Source organism: Delphinus delphis, chromosome X (genome assembly GCF_949987515.2).
Source record: "Delphinus delphis chromosome X, mDelDel1.2, whole genome shotgun sequence".
Classification (NCBI taxonomy): domain Eukaryota; kingdom Metazoa; phylum Chordata; class Mammalia; order Artiodactyla; family Delphinidae; genus Delphinus; species Delphinus delphis.
This window is the reverse complement of record NC_082704.1, coordinates 17,964,774-17,992,390: the sequence shown is the minus strand read 5'-3', so window position 1 is coordinate 17,992,390 and position 27,617 is coordinate 17,964,774. Positions and strand designations below refer to the sequence as shown.

Sequence of the window (27,617 nt, the reverse complement as noted above, 5' to 3'; positions counted from 1 at the left end):
CTCTACTCTGACCTGCCCCAGCATCCTACCAGCCCGCACCCTCCTCCGTCCCACAGCTAGGAGGTTCTAGGAGGGAGTTGGCTGGGAATTCTCACTTCTTATGGCTCTGTATGGTCTGGAGGAGGGGCCCAGCCAGGCCTCAGCCCCGCATCTACCACTCGGGCAGAAAGCAGCAAAGCGGAAAGGGCCCCATGGGAGGAGGGCTCTCTGGGGGGTGGGGGTGGACCAAGGGCCTGAGGTTCAGGGACCTGCTCAGCCACCAGCATCTGTCTGCTTCCCCAGCCTTGGTAAAGGAGAGGCCCTGGCACAGGACTGGGGAGCAGAAGTGGTGGTGGATGATGGTGGTGAAGGTAGCTGCAGATTACAGGTTTCTGGGGGAAGACCTAGGGGCTGGACTGGGGCACGGGGGCACCTTGAGACCTCTTGGCCACCTAAAGTTAAGTCCCTGAAATAAGTGCCGAGGGCAAATTTCCAGTTTTTTTCTCTTGTAAATGGGCACACTTTCCCCAGGGGATTCTGGATCAGGAGACACAACAATTTTTTGTTGTTCTCTTGCCAGGGAGGCTCCCCTCTCAAAATTGTGGTAGGTTCCAGTCATCCCTAAGCCCCCTTTACTTGACCTTCACACACACACACACACACACACACACACACACACACACACACTTTCCCATTTTGCTGAGAGTTCAGTGGTCTCTAACATCAGACAGACCTGGGTTCCTATTCCAGCTGCACCATTTAGCAGCTGTGTGTCTTTGGGCAAGTCGCTTAAACTCTCGGAGCCTCACTATCCTTATTTTTAAATTGAGGATAATAAGAATCTGCCTCCCAAGGCTGTGGTGAGGCTTGCATGAGATAGCCTGTGTCTGTGGCAGTGCCTGGCGCTTAGTAAGCCCTCAATAAACGTTAGCCTTCTTCAGCACCATCTCTGTCTCATCTCGTTTTCCCTCAACCCAGCTATCAGGAGAAAGTCTGCCAGGGCCGGAAGCTGCTGAGGACGAATGGTGGATGCCTCCTATGAATGTTTGTGGTTTAAACCAAGGTTGAAGCCTCAAGGCATGGAAGTGCCAGAGGAGAGGCCTTCCTCTTGGGACGGGCAGGGAGAGAGGACAGCACCGGGCCCACCAGCTTACGGTGACAGGCCCTGATGCCTGCCAGTGACCTGGAACCCACGGCTGTGGGAATCCCATAAGTTCCCACCTTCCGCAGCCACTCGGAACTAACCGCAGCCCCATGATCTGGGAGTTGCAGCCAAAGCAAACCCCACCCCCTTGATGAAAACCTGGTGTTGCCCTCGCCTTAGGGAGCCATAGGCCACCTGAATGACCTTCCTGACTCCACGGCTCCAGGTCAACCGGGCTGCCCTTCCCGATGACCTTGCTGCTGCCCAGCCCTTCCCCACCTGGCTCCCCGCTCTTCCACTTACCCGTTGGGTGAGCCCCAGCCAGGTGGGGCCAGCCGGCTGAGATCACCACTCCTGACGACAGGCATGATGTCTCTGCCAATGGCTCATTCCCTGACTTGGCAGGAATTCCCCTTCTCGAGTTGCTCGTGAATGCCCAGGCTGCGCCATCCAGCTCTCAGCCTCTCTCCTTCCAGCCCTGTTTCCCCCCCACACTCTCCAACCCCAACTCTGTCCTCTCGGGCCTCAGAACTGGGGTCCTCCTGGAAGAGGAGGGGCCTCCTGGCTGCCCAGAGCCTGTGTAGGGCCACCTCCCCACTTCTGCACTCAACTTGCCTTTCCACCTTGGCCACTTTCTCAGCTCCTCTTTGTCCCCTCTTTTCAGCAGTGCCTGCTAGCCTATGTTCTCCTGCAAATTACCCCAGGTTCTCTGGAAACAAGGTGGCTGGTTGCTTCCTCCCTCCCTTAACCCCTGAGCCTCAACAAATTCTATTCAAACCTGTGGCCAGAACAAAATACCACAGTGCCACAGCCTCTGTGGCCATGGCCTTTACTTTCCACCACAGACACATGCTAGAAAAGTTGCCTATCAATCAGACTTTCAGAATGAGAAGCATATTCAAAAGTCAGGAGAGAAGTTATGGTTTAAAAGGAATCCTCCCACCTGTAAAGCTGAGATGTCCCCTCTAATCCTTTCTCTACAGCCCGCAATCAATTCCTCTGTTGATATGTTCGACAACTCCAGATTTGCCTCTATTGGGTTGACATGACGAGGCCCTAGATAGATGCAAATGACGGACGGAAATCTCTAAGTCCCAGGCTGTCGCTGGGCATCAGAAGGAGCGTTTGTTCTGAAAAGATTGTTGAGTAGCTGCAAGATAGAAGAATTCCTTGGGATAGGTTATACCAGTGTGCTCCTTCCCGGGAGACGAGCAGATCTACTGTCTGGCACATACTGGGGGGTGACGGAGGTGGGGTGCCCAGGCCAAAGCACAGGCATGCTGGTGGGAGAATGTAGTTGGGAGCAACTTCCCAGATTATGACTTTCATCTGGCCAGCCACCTTCCTTGGCTGGGGCTCTTGGAAAGCCGCTTGGTCCCCACCCCTCACCCACCCCTGCTCTCATGCAAATGGAGAGCTTTACATTTCTCCTCTAGGCCTTTACTGGGACACGACCTGGCATCCTCAGAGCCCCTACAAAATTTCAGAGGAGCGCTGGGTTTCACTTTTTGGAGGGGCCAGACAGCAGCTCAGGGGCCTGCCTGGAGGGAGATGCCAGCCAGATATAGAAGGTGCCACGGGCCCTCAGTGAGTGCCCTGTGTCCACCCTGGGCTCAGCGGCTGCAGGGAGGCGCTGTCTCCACTGCACGCACTGCCAGGGGAGCCGGCCTAATACTGTATTTGGGAAACAGATTCAGTGCCTCTGGGTTGGCGGGAGATTTGGAGGGTGGGTGTAGGGGGAGGGACCCAATCCTGTGGTTCATTTGCAAAAAATAAGGAAGAATTGGCTCAGGCAGAGTTCAGTAAATGAGGGCAAGCCCTCTGGAGGCTCTAATCCCACTGGTCCCTAGCCCCGATCTTGGGGCCTAGGCTCAGCCTGGAAAAGTCCCTTAGAGAAGAGCCGAGAGCAGGCGACTGCTCTGGGCCACCTATCAGAGGCAGCACAGCATCCAGAGTTTTTGGGCCACTGTCCAGTGGAACTAGAGTTAACCCCTCAACCCCCGACATCTGCTGGCCCGGCACCCATCTGGTGTGGTGGGCAGCCTCGCTGTGCCCCTCAGCCCTGCGGGGATTCCAAATGACACTCCAGAGGTGCCTCCCCTCAAGGCTGCAAGAAACACGAGTGGGCCTAGGGAGGCCTTGGCCCAAGGAGCTGCTGCTAGGGGGCAGGGCTCGAGATGGGGGTGCAGAGGGATGCCAGCACATGGAGGCCCTGCCGGAGGACAGCAGCGAGTGATTTCCCTGGCACTTGAGTGTGCTGGGGGACAGGGACACAAGTAGCAACTGAGCTGGGCGGTACCTCCTCAGATGGAGAAGAGGCTCAGGAGAGAGAAGGGGGCTCCAGTCACGTTGTGTGGGGTGCTCGTGTTCTATACGGCGAATGGCGCCTCCTGGAGTTGTGCGGGAGAGGGCAGTAAGGACAAACCCAGGAGAGCTGGGGAAGGGCGCTTGAATGGATGGAGAGAAGACGAAGGGCTCATTTTGGAACACCAAGTGGGGGCACTGGGCCTGACTGCAGGTCCTCGGGACTGGGGATGCGGTGGGATAATGGGGAGGGGCTGTGAGGGAGACTTGGCTCCCGACTTCACCCACTTCACATCCTGCCAAGGGGCGGGTCCAGGCTGAGCTTTGTACCAGGAGGTAAAGGACTCTGCCCTTTCAGGATTGCCCCATCCCACAGGGAGGCAAGGACAAGCCTGAGGCGGGCGCTAGACAGAGGCCCGTGAGGCAGCACGCCTCACTTCCCCTACCGTGCCCCCATGACGGGGGGTGGGGAGAGGGTGGTGGTTGTTGTTGTTGTTGTTGTTGAATCCAGAAAAATACAACATTTAATGTCTATAAAGGTGCAGTATGAGTCATTTCACGGAATGTCTAGGCCCCTTCGCTGGCAGCAAACAAACTTTCCAGCCCTCTTTTGAGGAAGCCATCCAACTGGGCTGCCGCTGCTCGTGTGTGTGTGACAGTGTGTGAGTGTGTGTGTGGGTCTGTGTGTGGGACGGGTCTCTGGAGGGCCTAGCCTGCCTATGTGTGACTCCGTGTGTGTCCCTCAGATGTGAGCGAGGGTGTAACCGTGGCCAGCGTGTGCATACACACACACACACACACACACACACACACACACGGGCTCGACTCTTGGATGTGAGTGTCAAGTCCCCTCGTGCATGCATGTGTGTTTGTGGAGGGCGTGTGCATGTGTGTGTCTGCAAGGCAGTGTGGTATGTGAGCCTGTGCGTCTGAGGGTGTCTACGTGTACATTTTTTCCTCATCGCTGCCAAATTATCTTCCCATCTCTCCCCTCACGAAGTGAAGGGCTGGCTGAGGGAAGCTAGCAGTCTAAGTGGGGGGGGGACAGCCGCGGAGGGGAGAGGGGTTGGAGGAAAACCAAAGCAATTCCACTCGTCAGAGGAAAGTGTCAGCCAAGGATGAAACTGAAACCGAGGCAGCAGCTCGAAGGCACCAGCACCCTGGGATTGTCCCCAGGCTTGGGTTCCTCCCACTCCCCGCCCCCCAAGCCGGCTGTGGAGATTAGTCAGCCTGCAACCTCGACTTGGGGTTGAGGCAGTGAGGCCGTGGTTAGCACGTGACCCCATTAGTGCCCATTATCACATTAACACAAATTAGTATATCAGATCCTCTCCCAGTCACCTAGTGGGGCGCGGGGCCAGGCTGGAGGGAGAGGCCACAGCTCAGGCCCTGCTCCGGGAGGAGAAGCCAGCATGTGGGCATCAAGGGAGGGGGCAGGCTGAGGACTGTGGCAGGTCAGGTTGGGGACCGAAAAAGAGGACGGGGGACATCAAACTTTGACAATACGATCCTTTTCCTAGGTCGTGCTCTGGGAGGAGACACTTTGGGGAAGGGGTTGGTAGAAAGGAGGGGGTTTCCAGGAATAGCTGGGCACCGCCCTGTAGGAAGGAGGCCCGGGCTCTGAGGTCTGGGCGGGAGACAGACGGTATTTCTCCTGGCACACAGTGAAACCTGGGAACGTTTAGGATCCTTTGGGTTTTTTTCCCCCCTTTCCTCTCCTTTATGGAAAATCCTTAGATAACTTTCTCAGATGGCTTTGGACATCCTGAAAGCAGAGGAGCTGGACTGATTGACGGAGGAGAAGAGGCACCCAGAACCCTAGTACAGGGCATAGCTTTTATATCTTGGCACCGATAAGGGAGACACACTCTATCCATATAGTTATATGTAAAGTTGTATCATGGAAAGAGCCAGCCACTGGAGCTTCTGGAAAGGGTGAGGCTGGAGCCCCCAACAACTTTTTTCTTTCAGCTTAAAGGTGTCTGGCCACAGGTTATTTTTGTGCCCTGATACTCTCAATATGTTAACTAACCAGCCACCACATAACCATGAACCAACATGGGAAGGTCAGCTGCATCATGACTACTAGAGCTCAGGGCCTGCACGGAGGTAGGGCACAAAGCTCTATCAACCGAGGCCAAGGTTGCAAGTTTGAGCCCCAGATGGGCCTCTTCGCTTTTTGTTTTTTACATAGTTGCTGAAGACCGGGTTGACAAGCATGGAATCCCTAACCATCGCCCTACACCTAGCCCAAAGCTGAGCCCCTACCCCTCATCTAGCACAAGCCCTGGTCCCAGACTGCACCCCAACGCCGGCCACAGCCTGTCCCTTTGCAAGAGATGCATCCTTGGTCTCAAGGGAGCCAGGCTGGAGAGTAGCTGCTCAGGGAAACCCACCCCTAACGCTGGAGAAGCGATTCAAACTTTCCATTCTACTGCCCGCGGGTCAAGAGCGCCATCCCCGGAGAGGAAACGCTGCCCATAAACCGCGATCCCTTAGCTGGAGGCGAGCCTCCCCGAGCTCTGCGGGACCCGATAGGTGCCCCGAGGGACCCTGAAGAAGCGCGCACCAGGCGGCCCCACGCCTGGACGCTAGCGTAGCAGGTCGGCTCTCCGAACTCTGCCGCCACTCGGGTGGGAGCGCCGGGCCCGAAGGACAGTGGGGGTTGTGGCGGCCCCTTGCGCCTTCCCCTCGCCATCCGTTTGCATGGGCCGCCCACCCTGCACCCCCGGGATTCCCCGCGGGGGCAGAGCTCCCCACCCAGACCCCCAGCAGCGCGCCCACGGCGCCTCAGCAGCGCCACCTACAGGCGGAACGCGCGCCACGTCTCGGGCCGAGGCGGGAACTGGCTGCGGCGGAGGAGGAGAGGGGGAGAGGTCGGCGCCGCTGCCCCGAGCGGTCCCCGCTCGCCAGCGGCCTCCTCGCGCCGCCCCGGCCCCGAGCGACCAGGCCAGCCCCGAACCCCGTCCCGTAGCCCCGCCCAGCGCTCCGACCTTCCACTCCAGCGGCTGCACTCCGAGCGGCCTCTTGCCCCGGGCGCCTCTTCTCGGGAAGCAGTGAAGTCACACTGAGCCCGATCCGCTGACTCATGAGAATCCTCCCCCCTCCCCGGCACACCCCTTGAAACTTCCCCTCAATCCCTTCTTTCCTGCCCACCCCCCTTCCTCGCTCCCCGTCGGGCGAGAAGGGGCGGGTTCGGACTCCCGGAGAAGGACTCGGTGGGGCAGCTGGGAGAGGAGCGGCGGGAGGGCGGGAGTCCTTGTGGAGACCACCAAACTCGGTCTCTGCCCCCCACGCCGCTCTGTTCTGGGGAACAACAGGTGGTGACCGGGAGGGCAGTGTACGTTTGCAGCTTTAGGCAAAACTCCCATCAAGGTATCCTTCTGCAATTATCCATCTCACGCAGTGAGCCTTGCTGCTTCAGGACTGGCTGGGGAGTTCACTTGGAAGCTGAGGTCTCTTTGGAACCTCCTGTTCTAGTGAACAGGCCAGCACAAGGGCTGGCGCCACCAAGGGGACAAAGGCGGAGTGCTCTGAGCTTTGAGCTGCCCTCCACCCCCTGCATTAAGTCAAGCTGACCAATTGCTGAGAGGTCGATGTGGCCTTTCTCCTAGAACTTGGTATTGGCCCAGGCCAGGTTGAGGTGGGGGTGACTTTGAGGTCAAGGATTCCCTGTTTTCACCACCAGTCTCTGCCCCCCACACTGTGCCACTAGTTTGAGGACTCCCACTGTAGTGGGAGACCAGAATCTCACTCAGGCTGCTTGGGATATTAGCCTCAATAAAGGTGGCCAAGGACCTCAGGCCTGGGCCAAGGAAGGCTTCACGCTGGCGGGGCTCTGCAGGCCTGCTCTGAAACATCTAAAGCTCCCCTTTCCCTCTGGACGGACAGAGATCCTTAAGCATCCTTTTCCACCTAGCAAATCACAGTGCTGGATTTTCGTTCTTTCCCTGTATGCAGTTTCCTTTTGTCTCTATGGTAAGAATCGGGTGGTGAAGCTTGCCAGCTTCCTGGCTCACTTGTCTCTGCACTTTGGGGCAGGGCTCTGCCAGGACCATGGCTAACGTGGAAATGACCATGGACTTAAGAGCAAAGGGGGCGTACAAGCTAGTTTCAGGACTTGGGGCTTATGTGGTATGAGGGGGGTTTTCTGAGCTAATTGTCTCAGCGTCAGGTTGAAAGCTGCCTGGGTTAAGGTGGCTGGTCACCGGCCAGCTCTGCAGGGTGTGTTTGTTGGGGACTGGGAGCCACTGAATGGTTGTGTAGGAATGTATGTGCTAGGATCATGGCTGAGCATTGTCTCACCATAAAGCCTTCCTGGGGAAATTCTGGGTTTTCATGCAGCGTAGTTTTAAGGCTGTTAAACTCTCCATGGAGAGCAAATCCGGCAAGGAGCGATTTCTAGGGGCCTAGATCTAAATGTTACTTGCTGAGTCAAAGAAGAATCATAAGCCTCAAACTAAAACAAACAAATAAACAAAAATCTGTTGAGCCAAAGGGACAGCAGAGGCAATGTGGGGAGACATTTGCCAAAGGCTTTAGGTCCCATTAGCATCTGCTATAGACTTAGAGATGAAAGGCAACTGAGTCCACAGAGAGATGAAGAAGCACCTGAGAGACTTTTCCATACACAGGATGTTAGAGCTGAGGGTGGAGGGATGATCTAGTCTGTTCTCTTCATTTCACAGATGAGGCCGCCGAGACCTAGGAAATTAGCTGCTCTGGGTCATCCAGGAGTGAGTGGCAAAGCTGAGACACAGATCCCAAAGAGCGCTCCTTCCGCTGTGCTCCCCAGCTTCGGGAGGAAGAAACACGGGCAGGGAGCACTTACTGGAACCTGAAGAAGAAACACAGGGAGAAGGAAAACAAGTGGGCGAGGAAGGAGGGAAAAGGAAGGGGCTGAGGAAAAGTGAAGAGGAAGAGGGGTGATCTCTTTGGGCAAGGAGGCTGGCAGCTCCATCCTCTGTATTCAGGATATTATACATATTTATTTAAGAAAACATATTCATGTTCTGCTCCTAGAGATGAGAGAAGTTACAAGCAGGGAATGGAGGAAGAAACACAATTTGGTCAGTGGAAGAAAAGCCTGGACTAGATGGAAGCAGAACAGTAAAGCCATCTGAGGAGTAACGAAGTTCCGATGTGAACTCACACATCATACTCCCAGCACTTCTGTTGCACTGATGGTTCCTGTTGACCCGTCTGTGTCCGCCACTAGGTTCTAAAGCCATTGAGGGCAGGGACTGTATGTTACTCATCTTCTTATCTCTGGGGCCTATTGGCCCACGGCATGCAGCAAGTTACGCAGTTATGTTTGCTAGCTGACCAATAAATCCATTTACGAACGTATGTGTGTATTCATAAATGCAACACCCATGTTGGGTGTTCCTCCAGAAGCATCTCCGTGTTGCGCTGCAAATGCCAAGAGAGCAGAGGCGGGAACCTGCTTGGGAAGCCAGACACCTCTGTCCAGGCACCAGATGAGACTCCTGGCCTTCTCCAACTGAGACACAGACCTTGGAGGCTCCACTGGGACCAGGTAAGGTCTTCAAGAAGGTACGAGACTAGGCAAAACTCACAGGTGGGCCTCCCGAAGGTATTTTGGCTCTTTGTCTCCAAATTTTCAATGCCCACCAGCCAAAGACCACCAGGGCAGTCTTGTAGTCGAACAAGTTGAGTTCATTGCTCACTGCAGCGAGGGAGGATGCATGCCCTGGGGAACCATGGGGTGTCTCAGGAAGAGGGTGCTGGGAAGGACTTATTATAGGATTCAGGCCAGGTTGGGTGATTTGCGGGAGGGTTTAAGGAAGCCGGGCATTGCTCTGGATTGGATGCTGTCAGGGAGTGTCTTACTGAATCAATCATATCCAATAGGAGGGCAGACTGGAGCGAGGCTCAATATGTAATTGGTAAGGAAGCAGCAGTCACTTAGATTAGCCAGGACGGAGGGCGGTATTTGGTCATTTCTGTGGCTTGGGCAGTGTTCATATTTTTGCCTGCGTTCACACATGATTCTGGAGTAGTCTTGCTTTTGTTTCCATCCACCATGATCAGGGTGGCCTTGTACGATTCTAATGTCCCGTGAACCTGTTTACATTCAACAGAACACCCAGGCCTAGTGGGGCGTGTTAAGCCAGTTTTTAGTGACACCAAGGCCTTGCTGACAGTCCCAGGCCAGCTTCCAGATGTCAGGGGCTGCGTTTCTCTTTCTCAAAATGTTCATTTTGAGACGATCCCTGTCTTCCAACCAGGGCTTGGCAGTCCAGAATTTAAATATTCAGACCCTCCCTATACTCTGACCCAGTTCACACCCATCTGTAGAACCAGCCAGGCAGGGGAACGTCATCACTGGCCTGAGCTGTGTGTCTGTGTGTGGTTCTGTGTACATTCGTCTGTGCCCGCCAGAAATTCTCTGATAAGATGGGAAAGAGGCCAGAGGCGGTCTTACTTCACCTCTGGGCCCTGCAGGACTTTCCCTCTGCCCAGAGAGCAAGGCACTGGAATTGAGTCCCAATGGTCTCTAGGGCAGCAAGGGTGCCCAGCTTTAGGTGGAGTCAGGGAAGGACGGAAGGGATATTGCAGCAGCCAAACTTGAGAGGAGCGGGAAAGGGAAGGGGTAGTGGTGGAAGGGAGGGGAGAGTTCCTTTGTATAAATGGGTCTCTAGAGGGGCTGCTGATTTTCCTTCAAGGAAGCAGCCTGCAGTAGGTCACTGTGGATTCCCCACCCCCCCTCCCTTTCGCTTGCTTTAAGCCTCTTGTCTCCAAAACAGGCCCTGTTGATTAGAACAACAAAAAAGTCACACACGTTGACCTCATCCTCCACTAAGAGGCTTACTCTGACCCCTTTCCAATCAAACACACTTCCTTCCCTCAGGTCCATTTCTCCAGCTAAAGTACGAGGATATCCCTCACCGTGCCTTACAGGTGGCCAGGCAAATGTTAGTACCATTGTGAAGCGGTGCCGAGGTACCACCAAATGTCAGTTGTAAAATGGCAAAGAAAAGCGAGGTTGAAGTCAAGTGGGTGAGCCCTGAAAGCTTGATACTTTGGCAGATCCCCAACTTTGCAGGGTGTGGCTAGCCCTGTACTGTGCTGCGCTGTGGCCCAGCTAATCACAGGCCAGCTATCGAGGGCCAAACCTCAGCTGGCACTGGTCGTCTGTACAGTCAGAAATTGGTCCTTGCGATACTTGGGGGCCTAAACAGGTTAAATGCATCCTGGGTAAAGTGGCAAGTCGTGGCAGTGGGTGAAGTAATGGGGGTCTGATAACCTGGATTACAGAGAACTGAGGCTACAAGGCAGAGGCTCACTCTTACAATAAGCCCTGTTATCTAGCATCATCCAACCAAGCAACCAAGGGCTTGGTCAGCACTTTGCCAGGGTTTTGGGGGATGGCGCATGTTGTCCCCATCCTGAGAAAAAAGTCTCTGCTCTGGGATAGCTTACAAACAATTTAGGGAGTGAACACTAATAATGCAGAGAACGACTTAAAGAACAATCAAGTTCAAAGGCAGTAAGTGCAATCGAAGTTCAGAGATGAAATCATGGGCGGGCACTAGTCCAACTGGTACTACATCACCATGGTGGGATTTCATCTGGGCCTTGAAAGATGAGCAGGATTTGGATACGTAGAAGGGAATAGGGACGGTTTCCAGATGTGAAGAGCACAAACAAAAGTTTAAAGGTGGCAATAAACCAGATGTATATGTGCGTATGCACATGCACATGAAGTTGTGGCAGAGGAGGCCCGCAGGGCAGAGTGGGCTGAGGTCAAGAGCGCTATGGAAGGCTTCGGACCTGATGTGATTGGTGACAGGGAGTCAATGTACGTTGGTCACCAGGAGGTAGGGTGGGGGGATATGGACCAAGTGATGCTTTAGGAAGTGATCTAGCAGCAGTAGTTGACAAAGGACGGATGCTCTGGCTGATGTCCATTCTTGGTGTGTATCTTCCTGTGGACACAACTGAGTACATTATACTTCTGCGTTCACATGTCTGCTTTCCTCACTGACACCAGGAGCTCCTTAAGAGAAGTGGCCATGTTTTCTCCACCTTCCTCTTCTGCCATCTACCTGGCTCGTTAGTAGGCACTCAGTGAACACTGAATAGAAGAATACATCCTTTCATTTTAATTAACCGAATTATTATGACATTCCATACAAGGATGACAACTGTCAAAGAATTAGACTAAATTGTACCTGATACTAAAACAAGGCAAATCACAATTCGATCTTTTTAAAAAATGATTTGTGAAACACTTTAGGATCTTACAGCTGTAAGATCTTTGTAAGCAGCAATTACTGTATAATAAGTCCCGTTTCACAGGATACTAGATGAGTTTTCTACTTACATTATGGACTTAAATATGTCATGCCTCAGATTATATTTCACTAAACCTGTATACATCTAGTAAGAACCTGTTCTAGTACAGCTTTTTTTTTTTTTTTTTTTTTGCGGTATGCGGACCTCTCACTGTTGTGGCCTCTCCCGCTGCGGAGCACAGGCTCCGGACGCGCAGGCCCAGCGGCCATGGCCCACCGGCCCAGCCGCTCTGCGGCATGTGGGATCCTCCCAGACCGGGGCACAAACCCGCGTCCCCTGCATCGGCAGGTGGACTCTCAACCACCGCGCCACCAGGGAAGCCCTAGTACAGCTAATTCTTAAAGTGGACATTTGTCCTGTCCTAGTGTTCAGAAGGAATTTCATTGTAGCTGCAACTCCCTTTAAACAAACCCAATATCGAAAAAATCCAGCCTGGTAGTAATTTTCTCTTTAGAAGAAGATTCACAATAGGACTCTTGAAAGTAGTAAAAATTTCCTCTTAATTGAAATAAGATTTGATTTTTAAAAGTTAAGTAATTTGAAATGCAAAAAATGAGTTGATTTATGAAACTGACTTCTCTTCCCAGGAAATCATTTGTAAAGTGAGTCATGCCTATAAGCCTATTTGAGATAAAAGGGGTTAGGAGAGGGCAGATTTCTAGTTTGGGGGACAGCGGGCGGAGGAGTTGAGAGACCACAATCCCTCAGAGTCAGGCTCCAGGCTTAGCCATGAAGCAGGTCTCCGAACCTTCGTTTCCGTCTTCAATAAATGTCTTTTCTGCCCTCCCCTCCCAAGACCAGTTCAGTTCTGGGCTGTGGGGGTACACAGGGGAGCTGTCCCAGGTAGAGCAGAGTCTAGTCCACATGTTTATGTGTACACTCATTCAACGATTCACTAAGCACCTACTGTGAGCCAGAGCCTGTGCTCAGCTCTGGAGAGAGAACCATGAACAAGACAGGAAAGCCATGGTTCTGGCTTCCAGGAAGCTGCAGAGCAGCAGGGAGACATGTAAACAAGGAACAGGCTTGGAAGGATCAGGAAAGTCTTCAGAGACCGGGACGTTCCCCAGAGGAGGGGAGAGGGGTCAAGTGCTGTGGGCAGAGGTCACAGCAGGTCCGTACAGGAGGTCTGGAGGGGTGAGGGAGAAGTTCAGTGAACTGAAAGAAGCTGAGAGTGTGGGGCAGGGAGTACAAGGCCGAGGAAGATGATGCACTTGGGAGTGGCTCCAACCGACTTGCTCTCTAATATGCACACTTTCCTCCCTTCACCCACTTGCTCCCTTTCAAAGAGAAGAGAATTTAATTTAGAAGAATCAGGTTTTATTTAATGATGTGAACATTAAGAATTTGCCTACATGGATGAAATATTCACAAAGGACTTGATTATTCACACTCATACATACAGAGGAAGTCTGCTGAATAAAAAACGCTCCTTTACCCATCCAAGCTGCTGTCGGGGACAGCAAAGGGCCTGCCTGTTCCACAGCAGTCTTCAGTCTTCATGAATGTTGAAAAGCTTTGCTACTTCGTTGAGATCTTCATGTTCCTCACCGTCCTTAATGATCTGAGGGGCAGAGGAACAAGGAGCGTGTGGGCTGGGCCGCACACCAGGGCAGCCCGGGCCAGTCGCCACTTCACACTGGGAGGGAGTTGTGGGAATGGCTTTCTACGAAGCCCAAGTGAGCATATGCCAATGCCCATGCTACCCAGCCATGTCCCAAGTGAAAAAGAAACATACCCGAGCCAAGGCGATACCTTTGTTCTGCTCAGGCACAGTCTGACCTGGGTGGACAGTGCGTGGCAGGACGTCTGACGAAGTCGCAGGGACGGTTTCCGCCCACACCTCCCATCTTTCTCTCAGAGCTCTGACGGGCACCTACCTTCCTTGCTATTGGCATTCGGTTGAAGATGTTCCACAGCACGATTCCCACCACCACTTTGTCCCTGAGGTAGAAGATGACGCCTTTGCCGTAGTCCTCCCCTTGGGCAGGGGCCTGGAGGACTACAGGGTTGCTGGGAGGAAGAGTGATTTCTGAGGCCTCAGACTCTGTCTCACTCTCTGATCGGATACCAGTCCCTGTAGCCAATCCCCAAAACAAACAAGCAAAGTCAAAACAAAATAAAGTCAGTTCTTATGAGCTTGGAAATTCTAGAAGGCAAGTATCTTTCAACACCTGCTTCAAGCTGCTTCTAAATGATTTGTTTTTCTATGCCACCTCAGTAAACACTGGCCTATTCCAGCCCCTCTCCACTGACAAAGCCAACAAAAGCTCTTCCTTGCCAGCTCCTGGGCACTGGGTCAGTCTGACCCCAAACTTCCTATCTCATTTTCAATTTACACTATGGATATTTCCTGGGATCTTTTTTCAAACTACAGAAGACTTGCTCTTGTCCCCTGAGAAACATTCTAGTGCTACATGGTCAGTACAACAGCCACTAGTCACATATAGCTATTCTAATTAAAATTAATTCAAAATTGAAGTTTATTTTAGTTAAAATTAAATAAAATGTAAAATTCAGTTCCTGATTTGCACTACCCACATTTCAAATACTGAAGAGCCACATGCGGCTAGTGGCTAATGTACTGGACAGAGTAGAGGCAGAACACTGCCATCATAGCAGAAAGTTCACTTGGATGGCACTGCCAGAGACACTCTGGCCAAAGCAGAAGGCACTTCCATATGGAAGAACCATATGGAAGTGTTTCCTCCTGTGCAGGGTGGTGGCAACAGCCTGGGGAGAGGGCATTTTGTCTTCTGGGAACAACCAGGCTTCAAGTAATACTGCCCAGTGGAGAGAGTAGTGACCTGTAGTTTATAAACACCTACTGTATAAGTCCCTGGGTCCCCCTCCTGGATCCACTTCCCAGGAGAGGTCTGAATTAAGGAGTGGGTATATGTAATCCACTTAGATTACACAGGAAAAGGACCTCATATCCATATAATGTCTTGCTTTCTCCTTCTTAAAGAACAGCTTGTCCTTGAAATGCCTCTAACAAGAGGACACAGAGGTTAAATAACTTCAGCCAAGGTCACGAAGGGAGAGAGAAGAGACCTAGGAGTTAATGAAAGAGATGTGTGTCGGAGAGAAGTTCATTCCGAGAGGTGCCTCCCGTCTAGAGAAAACCCGCTATTAAGATCTGACAGATGGAATTAGAGGCAGCTCAAGGACTACTCAGCCCAGTTCTTCACTGTTCAGGGCCCAAGGAGGGAAGCAGGTCCCAAACTAAGGTTCTCAGACCTAGTTCTTGGGATCAGCAAAAAAAAAAAAAAAAAAAGGCCATTGAAAAAGTTCAGGTTTTCTTCATCACGCAGGTCTTCCTAGTCCCTCGGGACAAACTAGACTTACAGAGTCGTCGAGTTAGCCACCGTCCAAGAGTCCAGGACGACACCCACAATCCACAATATCTATGCTTTGACCAGGATACCTGATTTTGCCAGCTCTCAGACCACTAAAGAGTGAGGACTTCGGGTTTGGTTTATTTTAAAGCACAACATGAAGAGAGGCTTTCACTGACAGTTCCCTCTGGCCAACACAGATACCCCTTGTTCAGGAGGATTTGGACCATGGTTTCTCAACACTCTTCCAAGAGAAGTGGTTGGGCTTCCTTACCTGACTGCTCTGTGGCAGATTTGGGGTTGTCTTGTGCGGTTGCTTTTGCAAAAACGCCGACTGTGGGCAAACTACTGTCCACAAGACCAATAGCTTCATAGCCAACATCGGGGCCCAAATCACTCCTAAGGAAGGAGAGAGAAGAGGGTGTTCTGTCAAAGGACTGTAAAGGATGGTGCGGTAGAGCGTTTCCGCTAAGGCACCGCACTTTCATGCCAACCAAAGAAACTGGTATGTGCCACAGCAAGAGACACGCCAAACTGATCTGTCGCCTGCTAGGACATCTGGGGACAATTGTGAGAAAGCACAATTATTCCAAACAGGTTTTATTTTCCTAACAAGCCACTATGCATATCACAGATCCATACAATGATCTATACTTTCTTAAATTTAATCATTAATTTTTACCATATCACATTTGGGGGGGTGGGTTCCCCACATTTACTATTCACTACCTTCCTTTACTCTTTTTAAAACTGCCTTTTTGAAACTTTGAAGACTGCTCCATATTTATGGAATCCAGAATCTGGGGTATTTTGTGGTTTTATTAACTGACAATATTTCCTCTTAGCCTTCAATTTTCAAGGCTAAAGTGCTTTCTATAAAGTGGCACCTTCACTCACTTGGTCATTTTATTTTCATTGTTCTTCTTGGAAACTTTTCCTATCATCATCATGCTGTTTTTAATATGCTAGGAACTTCACAGAATACTTGTGGCACAGACACACTATGGTTTTGTAATCATCCAAGCTACTTGAGATATTTTGTTTCTTGTGCTCTACATTTTGTTATCTTCTTGGCCACAGAAGCTCACTGGACTGGTGTCTTCAGGGAACAGTCTACAATGACTTCTTGGATTCTGTCCCTGGAACCTAACTGATAATTGTACAGCTATGAACTACTTTTTTTCCTAACTGCATTATCTTACACGTGTTGACCCTGAAAGCCATCTGTTATGTTTTTTGCTGCCCACTCATGAAACTGTGTGTGAACGTCTTAAAATGTACTCCCATCAGCTGAGAATTTCCCCAACAGAAACTGCTTAGAGGCTTCTGAAACCCTGAAGTTTTATGTACCCCATCTTTCACATCAACAAGATGAGAGTGGGCCAAACAGGGCCAGCTCCAGTATTCAAGAATGTCCATTGAGAACTTTCTACTACCCAGAGAGCTGCCTATATACGTCTGACTCTGAGTTGCTGATCTTAAGGGTTACATATGAGTGAGCTGCCTTTTTTGTCAGTAGGTTGGGCTCAGCAGAATTAGCAGCAAAGAGCAAATAAAATATACTGCTGTCTGTATCTAAGAGCACACTTTTGTACTACCTACTGTAGCTCGAACTCTGAGCTATTTTAGCAGAAGTGCTGATGCCATTTCCATTCATTCACCTAGTCTAACTTATGTCAGATGGAACCCTTTTGCCAGAAGATGGCTCGGGGGTAGGATGCGTGGACACGAGATGGAATTTTTTCACCCTCTGTATGAAGCTAACTGGCCCACCAGGAAACCAAAGCATATAACTCTGGTTCCATTAATTCTGTGTTCTAACCAATTGAGTCCTCAAGGCACAAAACTATTACCAGAACATTGACTGATGCCAGTACGGCTTAGCAGCTCCAGTCATATTTTCTCCAGCCAATCTTCCACTCACAACAGCGTGATCGTGGTGCTCCACCCGCCTCCTACCCAACTTTATATCGTAGAAACATGCAGCATCTCCTGCCTTTGGAGACAAATACATTACATGAGCACATGATAAAAAAGCAAGTTAAGGACAGAACATACACTTTGGGGGCTCAAAAAATGCTTGTGATGTTAACTAATGACTTCCAACCACAGGCCATAATCATAGCTACACTATCAAAAACAGTTGCGCTTCCATTTTTACAAAAACCATTCTATGCTTCCACAAAGCTACCCTGAATCGTCCATGCTCCAGCTTACACCTATTTCTTCTCATTCTGCCCTCAGCAGAAACAGGATATTTAATAACCATGATCTGCAGAATATTCTTTCCTGTGTGGAATCCAGTTTTTAGATGTGACTGCCTCTTACGTAGACATCTTTTCCAAGATAAAATTTTTTTGGTCATTCACTATTCATTCATTAATTCAACAAGTATTTACAGAATACTTACTCTGTACAAAGCATTATACTGTCTGGGCTGCAGAGACACGCCTGACATAGACCTTGCCCATGAGGAGTGTATAAGTGAGTTGAGGAAGGCGTGGCACTCTTCCTCACTATGGTGTACCCTGCCAGAGGTACGCAGTGAGTGAGCTCAGTGTTTCAAGCAGAGAGAGAACCCCCGGCTGGAGGTGAACAAGGCCAGCTTCACAACGGATGTGGTATGGGAGCTCTCTCACCCTTTGTTCATCTTTGTGGCTATTCAGACACCCCCAAAGCAACCTAAAAATCCAACATGTGAGCAATGGCGAGATAAACTCTGAAATCCACCTAATGGAATATTATACAATCGTTACACTGCTTATGGAATCTGAAGCAATGTGGAAAAAAACTTACATTCGAATGTTAAGTGAAAAAGAAAATACAAATGTTTATACGTAGTATGCTTGCCATGACTGTCTACAACAAAGAAAAAAACTATGCGCGAGAAAGTGAAGGGAAGAAACTACACCTAAACATCAGTGGTTGCTGCAGGGGAATGTCCCTTTCTCCTTTTTGCCTGTGTTTTTCATACTGAGCATGTATTGCTTTTATAACAATTTTTTAAAATCCAGTACACTGTAACTTTAAAAAAAAAAATCTTTACGGGAAAAACACCCTGCAAAGTTCCTATGTCCTCAGTTGCAGAGTCCATAATCAAACACAATACACTTGTAATGATCTAACAATAGGGAAATTACCTCATGGTTCCTACATACTATAGTCTTGTTTGTGTCATAACAGATTTTTAAAAACAGCTAAAAATAGTACTCAAGGAAAATGAAAATGGAGTAATTTTCCTTTCCAGAGAATGTTATAAAACTGCCTCATCCTCCATTCCCTGGACTCGAGTCTGAAAGCTGCGCACACGCCCACCAGGGTCATGTTGATGGCTGCTGCCAACAGTGGAACCAGGAGAGACCTACTCCTGTGGGCACGAACACTGTTCATTTCCTTTTCCATGAGCCTGCGGCATGAGGCCAGACCTGATCTCGTAAACCAAGCAGTTCATGAGTTTCTGCTCTCCACCCTCAGCTTCCAAACACGCTGACCCTATTTGGGTGAGCTGCTGCCGAGCCTTCGCACACCACCGGGCAGACCTGCTCCCAGGCCGGGACCAAGGCACCGTGCCTGGTCAGGCTGTCATTGCACACTTACCACCCAGATGTTAGAGCGGGCCTGGAGCTCTGCATTTACACGGAAGCCACCAAAATCAGAGTCTATCTCCAGTCCGCCAGTCTTGGCCAACTCAACATTGGGCTCCAGGCCCACGGCTGCCACTATGTGGTCAGTTTCTACCTGAGGACAAAAAGAATTCAGTCAATTATTACAGTTTCCTCATATGCCTATGAACCCAGCGACTGTAAATCACAGTCACAAAAAAAATCACAAAAAATCGGGGCTTTACAAAAAAAATCATCGGGTAACTCTGGTCAAAAGATTTTAAGTTCCATTTCATAAAGTGCCACCCCTCCACACACACATACCCGCTACCATCTGAACAGAAATCTGCCACCCGAGGAAGGCCTCAAAAATCTGTGACACACATAGGAAGAGGCTATGGGAAATGGTTCCCAGGCGGCTACTCTGGCTCTCATCATTCTTCTTTTAGCAAAAGACAGTTCATTAAGAAAATTATGACAGGTTAATGGTGACTGCCAAGACAACTAATCTACTGGTATCAAATGAAGGAGTGAGAATGAGGAAAGGGCAGAGCAGGCTTGGAAGGTGTTCTGGCAGCCTGTCTTCCCCTCCTTACCTTCCGGCCATCTTTCAGCTTGATGAGTAACCTGCCACCGCCAACTCCAACTGATTGCACAATAGCACTGGGTAGCACCTTAACCCCCTCTGTAAAGGCAAACGAGACCTGAGGCTGAGCCAGTGAGCCTACCACCTTCGTGACAACCAGAGAAGCTGATGAGAGTAATCATTAGTACGTAGGCAGCCTTGGAGAGCCACAGGCACCCACGCCCACAGTTCACTTCCAGCACTTCCAGGAATCTGGTGTGTCAGATTCAGAACACCTACATGAAGCTGGCTGACATGAGAATGGTGGAAATTTTCATCGGGCAGTTGGTAAGGCTTATGGACAGGGGGTTCCCAAAGAAGCAAATTTTGCCTTAGTCTTCACTCAAGGCAAGAGTGGGAGCATATGGAAAGAGTGTCTCTACCTTGCCTGACTTTTTCCATGGTCCAGTTGCTGAGGTATTCGGGGAGGATCTTTCCCATATTTCCTTTCTCAGGGAAGAGCTGAATCACTTCTGTGCCCGAGGCTCGAGCTGGGAAGAAGAAACAGAGTAGGTATAGTGGAGGCAAAAGTCAATCCTAGAAGACAGGAAGAGAAGCAAAGGAGCCGCAGGCAGCCGTCTACTAAACACAGGGCAATGCCGCGACCCAGGCCAGAGCGCACATTTGTGGGGCACTAGGGCACAAGGGCATCCACAAGGCAAATACAACAGATGCCAGAACTTGTCCCTGGATTCAACTACATACTGTGAACTCAGTGCACTTACACTTAGGCTTACACAAGTGCCTTGCAAGCTCTGAATAGTAAGCACCCTCCCGAGAAGATGCCCTGATTTCACACAGCTGAAAAATAACATTAAGAAAAAAATGGTTGCCATGAAACATTCAAACTGGAACTAACAGATCTGTCAAGCTGGGAACCATCATGTATCTGAAAGAAGTCTTTGACTTTTACAGGGAGCAGCAGTTCAAAGATACATACAGTTCTGTAGTCTACATTGCCCCTACCATCTTAATAACTCACTTTCCTTAATATTTTATTTCTAAGGAATCCTGGTCTAGAGGAGAGAGGAAAGGAAAAAGGAAAGAAAGCGGCACTGCTCAGCTGCTCAGATGACAGCTTTTCGATCACTAAGGCATCCCTCATCAGACCTAAGCTCAGTGATTAGTTTTTCACCATGTAAACCTTAATCAAACTCTTTCTACTGATCCTGGTAAATGCATCTCTGAAAAGCATATGATATAAGACCAGAGAAAGAAAATCGAGGTCACTCCCCAATACTCACCCTTTCGGCCAAGAGCACAGGCCAGTTCGCTACCAAGGAAGCCCCCACCGATAATTGTAATCGACTTGACTTCCCGGGAAATCTTCTCTAAGGTTCTAAAGTCTTCAATCTGCAGGATCACACAAGTTTAGTCCATTGATTTCCCAAAGGGGCATAGGATGATAATACCAGGAAATATTTTTGCTAAATCCTTGACAACAATAATTTGCACACAAAATCTTCTCCTTGTATAAAGTGGCTCAATTACAGCCTCTATTTTATTGATGTAAATTTCTTTCTCCAATGTAACACTCTTTCTAATAACAGTGGTTCTCAACTGGGGGCAGATATACTCCCCCTCCCCCAGGGGACATCTGGCAATGTCTGGAGACATTTTTGGCTGTCACAACTAGAGTGGGGAGATACTAGCTGAAGCTAGTAGGTAGAGTCCAGGGACACTGCTGAACACCCTACAATGCACAGGACAGCCCCTCACAACAAATGGTTATACGGCCCAAAATGCCAATAGTGCCAAGGTTGACAAACCTTGTTGTATCAAGAACTTAAAGGACAGTACAAACCTTTTCCGACACCCATAGCAGTGGCTGAAAATTTTCAGCAGTTTTCATAAGTAAAGCATGGTGTTAAGAAGCAATCCCCCGCTTCCTTTTTTGCTTAGGTACTCTTAACTTTTCCCCCTAAAGTCTCCACAATAGCACTTGCAGTGAAAAATGCCAAGAGGCTATAAGGAGTTCCAATGACTCAAATGCATCAGGAGAAAACAACTATGGAAGGGCAATCGAAGGAACTACAGCAAGCAATAAAAAACACTAAATCTGTTTTTCTCCTAGGAGCTCAAAACCCTTGAGTGAGGTATCTGAGGTGCAGAGAGAGGAAGTGACTTGCTCAAGGCCAGATAACAAGCCTGTAGAAGAGCCATAGTTAGAACTTCAATCTCCCAATTCCCGGGTGGGTACTTGGGGACCACAAGATTATGCTACCTCTTCAAAACCACCACAACGAAAGCACTAAAGCTGACAATTACCTTTCTGAAAAGTGTTGTTCTACTCTTCACCTCTGCTCCAGCCCTGTCAATGGCAGACAGACTTCTTGGCGTGCCTCCTGGAAATAAGAGGAGAAAAATCCTTTAGCCCAACGAGCAGGAGCTAGCCCAAACAATACCCCCACAAAGGTGGTGCTGTGGTGTGTGCTGCTGGTGTCACAGTGGCATCAACAGGATACAAGGCTTTGTTTTCCCTCCACTCGCCCCACAGTGGGCTTTAATCAATTTCCTTTGAAAAGCAGATTTGAGAGTATCTCTTCAAAGGGCCCACCATTCCCACATATGGCCAGAAGCCCTCACTTTTTGCTCCTGTTCTCTTCTACTTTTTCATGAGGATTCACCAGAAAGCATGGCTATGTTTGTTTAAGCAACTGCATCCTTCTCCTCTCTTGATTTCTGATTGGAACTGGCAATGAAGCCATGAGGTTATATCACTTTCAGGACACAGGGCAGAGGGCAGAAGGCAAACGCTAATAAGCAGGGAGAGAAAAAAGAAAGGCAGTCCTTTCCAGTACCCATCCGTCATGCCTTTACCAGAAGAAACAATACGCATAATCCAGACAGGCAACTGATCAGATGCTTGTAGTTAGCCAAGCTTTGCACCAAGAGAAGACACCCACTTCAGAGTCTGGGTTTCAGTTTTCTTAAGATTAAGTAATGCCTTTATACTAAAACTTGAATGAGCTGTATCAGGGAATAAAGCCATCTCCAGAAATACTCACCTGTTGCAATCAAGCACTTTTCATAGGTTATTTGAGAGCCATCATTAAGTTTTGCCACATTGCCTCTCACATCCAGCTGTACTACCTGGTACAGTCAAACACATACACACACAGAAAGATAGAAATTGGCTTTAAAATTTTTTACTGAGATATACAACATAAAATTCACCATTTTAAAGTGTACAGTTCAGTGGGTTTTAGTATATTCATAAGGTTGTGCAACCATCACCACTATATAATTCTGGAACATTTCCATCACCCCCCAAAGGAACCCTGTACCCATCAGCCCAATGAGAAGAGTTAGTTCTTGACCTAAGGTGATCCGTAAGAAACCATTTCTAGGTAATCACTGGCACTACAGTTTCTGGTACCCAGTTTCTTCAAGTAGTCATAATTTCCTAAGCAGCCAGCATTAGAGTTAAGTCCCTACTGTCCCAAAGTTCCTGCCCAATTTGTGGAAATGGAGAACAGGGACAGACTTTTCTGCCTGGCTCTTTGGGACCCTTACATCTTTAACAACTCTCCTACATCCTCAACAGCTTTGCAGGATGCTTTCTCCAACTTCTAGCTTTCACTAAAACTGAGCCCGTTCCCCCCGCCCCCAGGAAAGCTCATACACAGAGACTGCTTGCTCACCCAAACTCCTCCCCATCACAAGGAGAGGGTGTTGGCTGCTGGTGGTTCCAAGTTATTCTTGTACTATCATCCCCTCTGAAGGACACCGACATATATCCCTACAAACCAGTGTTATCCAGCCTCCTCCTGGTCACTCCTCATTCACTGAAGTCCTTGGCAGCTGGCTTATACTTCTCCTCTGAGCCACATCTAGAATCCTATCTCTTAAACTTCTACTTCAAACATCTCACTCTTTGGTCACAATTTTCCATCCTTCCAGCTTTCTCTCGGTTCCACCGTCACCTATCCTTGCTTTTGATTTTCTCCATTTACCCAGTGGGCTGTTCCATTCCAACTAATCTGGGCCAGTAGTAGATCATCCAAACTGTGCTCTTGCCAGCATCCCTAATTTCCTTGCACCCTGCTCCTTAGGGTGAAAAGTTTGAGCTTTGCAGTCAGAGAGACTGCGGTTCCTGGCTCTGCTCTACTCCTTATGAGCAGTGAGACCATTCATTCAAGACATATTTATTAAGCACCTAGTATGTGTCGGGCACTGTGGTAAGTGCTGGGGACACAATGTTGAGAAAAACAGACACCTTCCTGCCTTCAGAGTGTAGTAGCCAAGACAGACAATTTAACATGTACTACAATCAAGAGTGAAAAATCAAGTGAGAAATGCTCTAAGAAGGACAGTACAGGTAGCGCTAGAAACATATGCCAGGTGCACTCAATCGAGTTTTCCAGGGTGGAGGGGTGGGGGTGGGCAACAACATAAACTGAGATTGGATGGGTGTGCAGCTTCCCTAGCCACCTTTGATTTGTCCTGGGTAAGATCCCTCTTCAATCCAACCCCTGTACTCAACCCTCAAACTGCTCACTCTCAGATAACCACCTGGTGTCCTAGTTTATTGCAAAAACAAGTAAAGCCATCAGATGTGATCTTCCTCAGCTTCTCGTACGGATTCCCACCTCCCAACGCCCAAATAAAAACTTTACTTCCTTTCTTCCAGCTTCTGGGATGAGGTGGCCTTTCTGTTCTGTTTCTATGCCTGACCCCCATCCCTTTCTTTCTCTCCCAGAACATTCCCCTATTAGTCACCTGCTCATTCCCCCATCTCTCTCCTGACATCCTACCCCTCAGCCCATTGACATGTTTAAGTCTGTCCCATCCTAAATGTCCCACCTTTGATTCTATGTCCTCCTCAAGCTTTTGTCCAATGTCATCTCCGTTTTGTCATTTAAACTTTCTGAAAGAGAAGTTTATCTTCTTTTCTAACTTCACAATGATATCTGAACACCTAAATGTAATGGGTCATTTTATGATTCTTTTTTTAGCAGATTCTTTTGCTGCGGTAATACTATGGATCACATCCTGCTTCTTGAAACTCCAACCTTGGCCCCTGCCCTGGGTTTTCCTCATCCTATGCTTTTAGTACTTCTTTCCTAGTCTCCTTTTTGGACATTTTTTCTTAAGCCCGTTTCCTGAAATTTGGGTTCCTCAGGATTCCATCTTTGCCTCACTCTTTTTCTGACTACCTCAGTTCTCCATGGGAGGCCTCACCTACTCTCATCGTTTCAAACCCTACTCACATGTGGATGATTCCCAAATCTGTATCTGAGCCCAGAACCCTCCTCTGAACATTACAGTCATGTATCCAACTGCCCTTAGGACATATCCACACAGATATTCCATTTAATACTTAACAGTCCAAAATGAAATTTTATGTCCCCCTTAAACTAGGTCTTCCTCTTGCAATGTCTCTCTCAGCTGGGGGTGTACCACCATCTACCACACAAGCTGGAAATCAGAAAGTCATCTTTGCCTCCCCCTCTCCCTCACGTTCTGCCTCCAATCAGTTGCCACCACGCCCTACCAAGTTTGCCTTTTTGCCGTCAGTCTGTTCCCTGCTCTTCACCACCCTTCTGTTAGGAAGCTATACAATGATATAATTAAGAGCTTGGGCTCTGGAATCAGAATTCTCCATTCAGAGAGATCTGGGCTCAAATTCTGTCTCCACCACTTATTAACTATGTGATCTTGAGCAAGTTACTTAACCTCTTTTTCATCTCAATTTCTTTCTCTATAAAATGAAAATAATAATAGTACCTACTTCGTAAGATTATTGTGAGGGTAAAATGATGTAATACACGTAAAGCACTTAAAAAAACTATGCTTACTTCATCTTCTTCATCATCATCATCATCATCACCACCACCACCACCACCACCACCACTACTGCCCTAATTTGGGCTCCCATCATCTCTCACCTGGATTATTATAATCGTCTTCAAAATGGTTTATCTCTAATCTTGTTCCCCTGAAGACCATCTTCCTCACAGCCAACCGAGTGATTACTTAAAATTCAATCCAACTGTTTTATATCCTTGTTTAAAACTCAACAGCTCCTCAGTGCCAATGCGATAAAACTCAAGCTCTTTCACACAACAGAGCTCTCGACGATCAGACCCCGCACGACTTCTCAGTTTCATCTCCTGCCACTCCTTAACTTTCTGCTCTATCAGCACCTAGCTGCTTGTGTTCCCCTGCACCAAACATGCTTTTTCATACCCTTGTGCCTTTGCTTATGCTATTCTTTTTTACTTGAATGCTTTTCACTTTTCTCTAATCTGGTGAATGCCTCTTCGTTCCATAAGATTTCCCATTCTGTAAGACTGCCTTCTCCAGCAAGCCTTTCCTGAAACCATCATTATACTGGGCACACTTCCCAATAATTCCCACAGTATACTGAGTTTCTTTCTTACTTCAAATCTGTGTTATGATTATCTGTTCATGTTTCTGCCTAATACCGCTAGGCCCTGGAGGACAGGGCCTGTGTGCTATTTACCCATAGATGATACTTAATACATAAGGTCTTCTTACCAGCTTATCCACAAACCCATATCCACCTTCTCTGCCTAACATTCCCTTATAGGAGAAGTGGGCCTATCCCTATCAAAGGTCAATGCCTCCACTTGTGCTCTGGATCCCATCTACTCTGGGCTTTGCTCCTTCTGATAACCCTTCCCTCTCTACTGGAACATTGCCATTAGTTTACAAACACACTCTAGACCTCCCTCTTGTTAACAAAAACAAAACATAACAACAAAACAAAACCCTCCCTGGACCCTAAATGCCCTCCAGTAACTGCCCCCAGTATTCAGGCACTCAACTTTGTAAAGTCTAACAATATTTTCCATGCTGATGCCATGCCTGAATTATTTTACTATCCTGAATAATATACATTTGTCAATGTCTTGCCATCGATGATCCCGAAGAAATGTTAGTGTGGAAAAACAGGAAGAAGAAGGAAAGGCAGAGGAGCAAATCAGAAAAAGGAACAGCTTCAGAGTCACGGTCCCCAATGATTTGACCTCCCCGGGAAAGTTTAGCTAGCCTGCTACTCTAGGCTTGAGACTAGTGCTTTCCCCAGGAAGACACACTAATTAGTGTAGACTGGCAATATTAAACCTAAAATGACTTGATCTTTCTTTGATGAACTACAATGGCAGGACAGACATAAATGGGAGTGGGAATACAAGTCACCATGTTTGCTGCCCACATGGGCAGATAGGTGGAGCCTGACAAAGGAAGCAGCCGACTAGCTCACCTTCTTCCCAGTGAGGACGGCCACACCACCATTCTCAATGTGAGGCAGCTCCTGAGCAGAGACATAGAAAGAAGGTGGCTGGAAATATATGCTGTACGGAGAAAAGGGAAAAAATGTTATAAGTACCTGGAACTGCTATCAACTTCCCCCAGAGCTTTAGTAAAATTGCTTCCACCATGGAAAACTTTTAGGAACATTTTCTAAAGTAAGTCTCCAAGGCCACTAGATCTTGATCGCGACTTACTTATACAGAAGTGTTTTACACTAGTGAGTCTCAACTGGGAGCAGTTTTGCCTACCAGGGACATTTGACAATGTCTGGATACATTTTTGGCTATAATAGCTTTGGGGGAGGATGCTTCTGGTATCTAGTGGGTAGAGGCCAGGGATGCTGTTAAACATCCTACGATGCACAGACAAGGCCCCCAAAACAAAGAATTATCCAACCCTAAAGGTGAGTAGTGCTGAGGTTGAGAAACCCTGCTCTGGATTTAGGTTCCTTTCAAAGTTAGAACACGAGGAGTGTCCAAGGAGCTGGTATGCACATCCACCCAAACGAGCTGTCCAGAATGGCACTGGTCAATGGACAACTAGGTCTAGCTCTTGAGATGATTTTGCCTCAAACAGTAGACAGTAACCATGAAATATTAATTAAGGGATGGATAACATAACTGGAAGTATGCATCCTGCCTGAGAATAGGACATGATAATATGAGTGAGGGAGGCAGGTAGATTTATAAAATTTAGTCCAGTGTCAAAGGGATCCACTAATGAGAAAAAAAATTGATACCCAAAGAACATGGTACTGGACTCAGGAGATCCAAGGAGTCTTTTAAAAGGAAAGGGCTTCTTGACTTGTATTTCCAAGTCTCTCATGCAAACATTTAAATAGAGGTTCTTCCTTACAGTGTTCCCACTACATACCCCCAATTCTGAGTGCCTCCTAGGGCATCCAAGGAAGTGCCCCCGAACAGTTTCTTTCTTTTTGTTTTTTTGCTTTTATGGGACACGCCTAGGCAGGTGTGAAGAAGTGACAACACAGGCTGAGCTGCTCTTCACTAGAGAAGTCTAAC

The 27,617-nt window shown here is 48.7% G+C and overlaps 1 protein-coding gene across 1 annotated transcript in view; it reads right to left on the bottom strand.

The window, feature by feature from the left end:
- Nucleotides 1-13,058: 13,058 nt before the first annotated feature.
- The window catches only part of AIFM1 (apoptosis inducing factor mitochondria associated 1), a 27,910-nt gene continuing 13,351 nt past the window's right edge, over nt 13,059-27,617 (bottom strand). The window contains exons 6-16 of the mRNA XM_060002521.1: nt 26,546-26,636; nt 22,323-22,407; nt 21,583-21,659; nt 20,559-20,667; nt 19,698-19,805; nt 19,286-19,374; nt 18,685-18,825; nt 16,941-17,083; nt 15,362-15,486; nt 13,630-13,826; nt 13,059-13,313 (exon numbers count right to left, since the gene is read on the bottom strand). Coding sequence (XP_059858504.1) covers nt 13,242-13,313; nt 13,630-13,826; nt 15,362-15,486; nt 16,941-17,083; nt 18,685-18,825; nt 19,286-19,374; nt 19,698-19,805; nt 20,559-20,667; nt 21,583-21,659; nt 22,323-22,407; nt 26,546-26,636 — 1,237 coding nt within the window. The 3' untranslated portion in view covers nt 13,059-13,241. The remainder of the gene's footprint in view (nt 13,314-13,629; nt 13,827-15,361; nt 15,487-16,940; nt 17,084-18,684; nt 18,826-19,285; nt 19,375-19,697; nt 19,806-20,558; nt 20,668-21,582; nt 21,660-22,322; nt 22,408-26,545; nt 26,637-27,617) is intronic.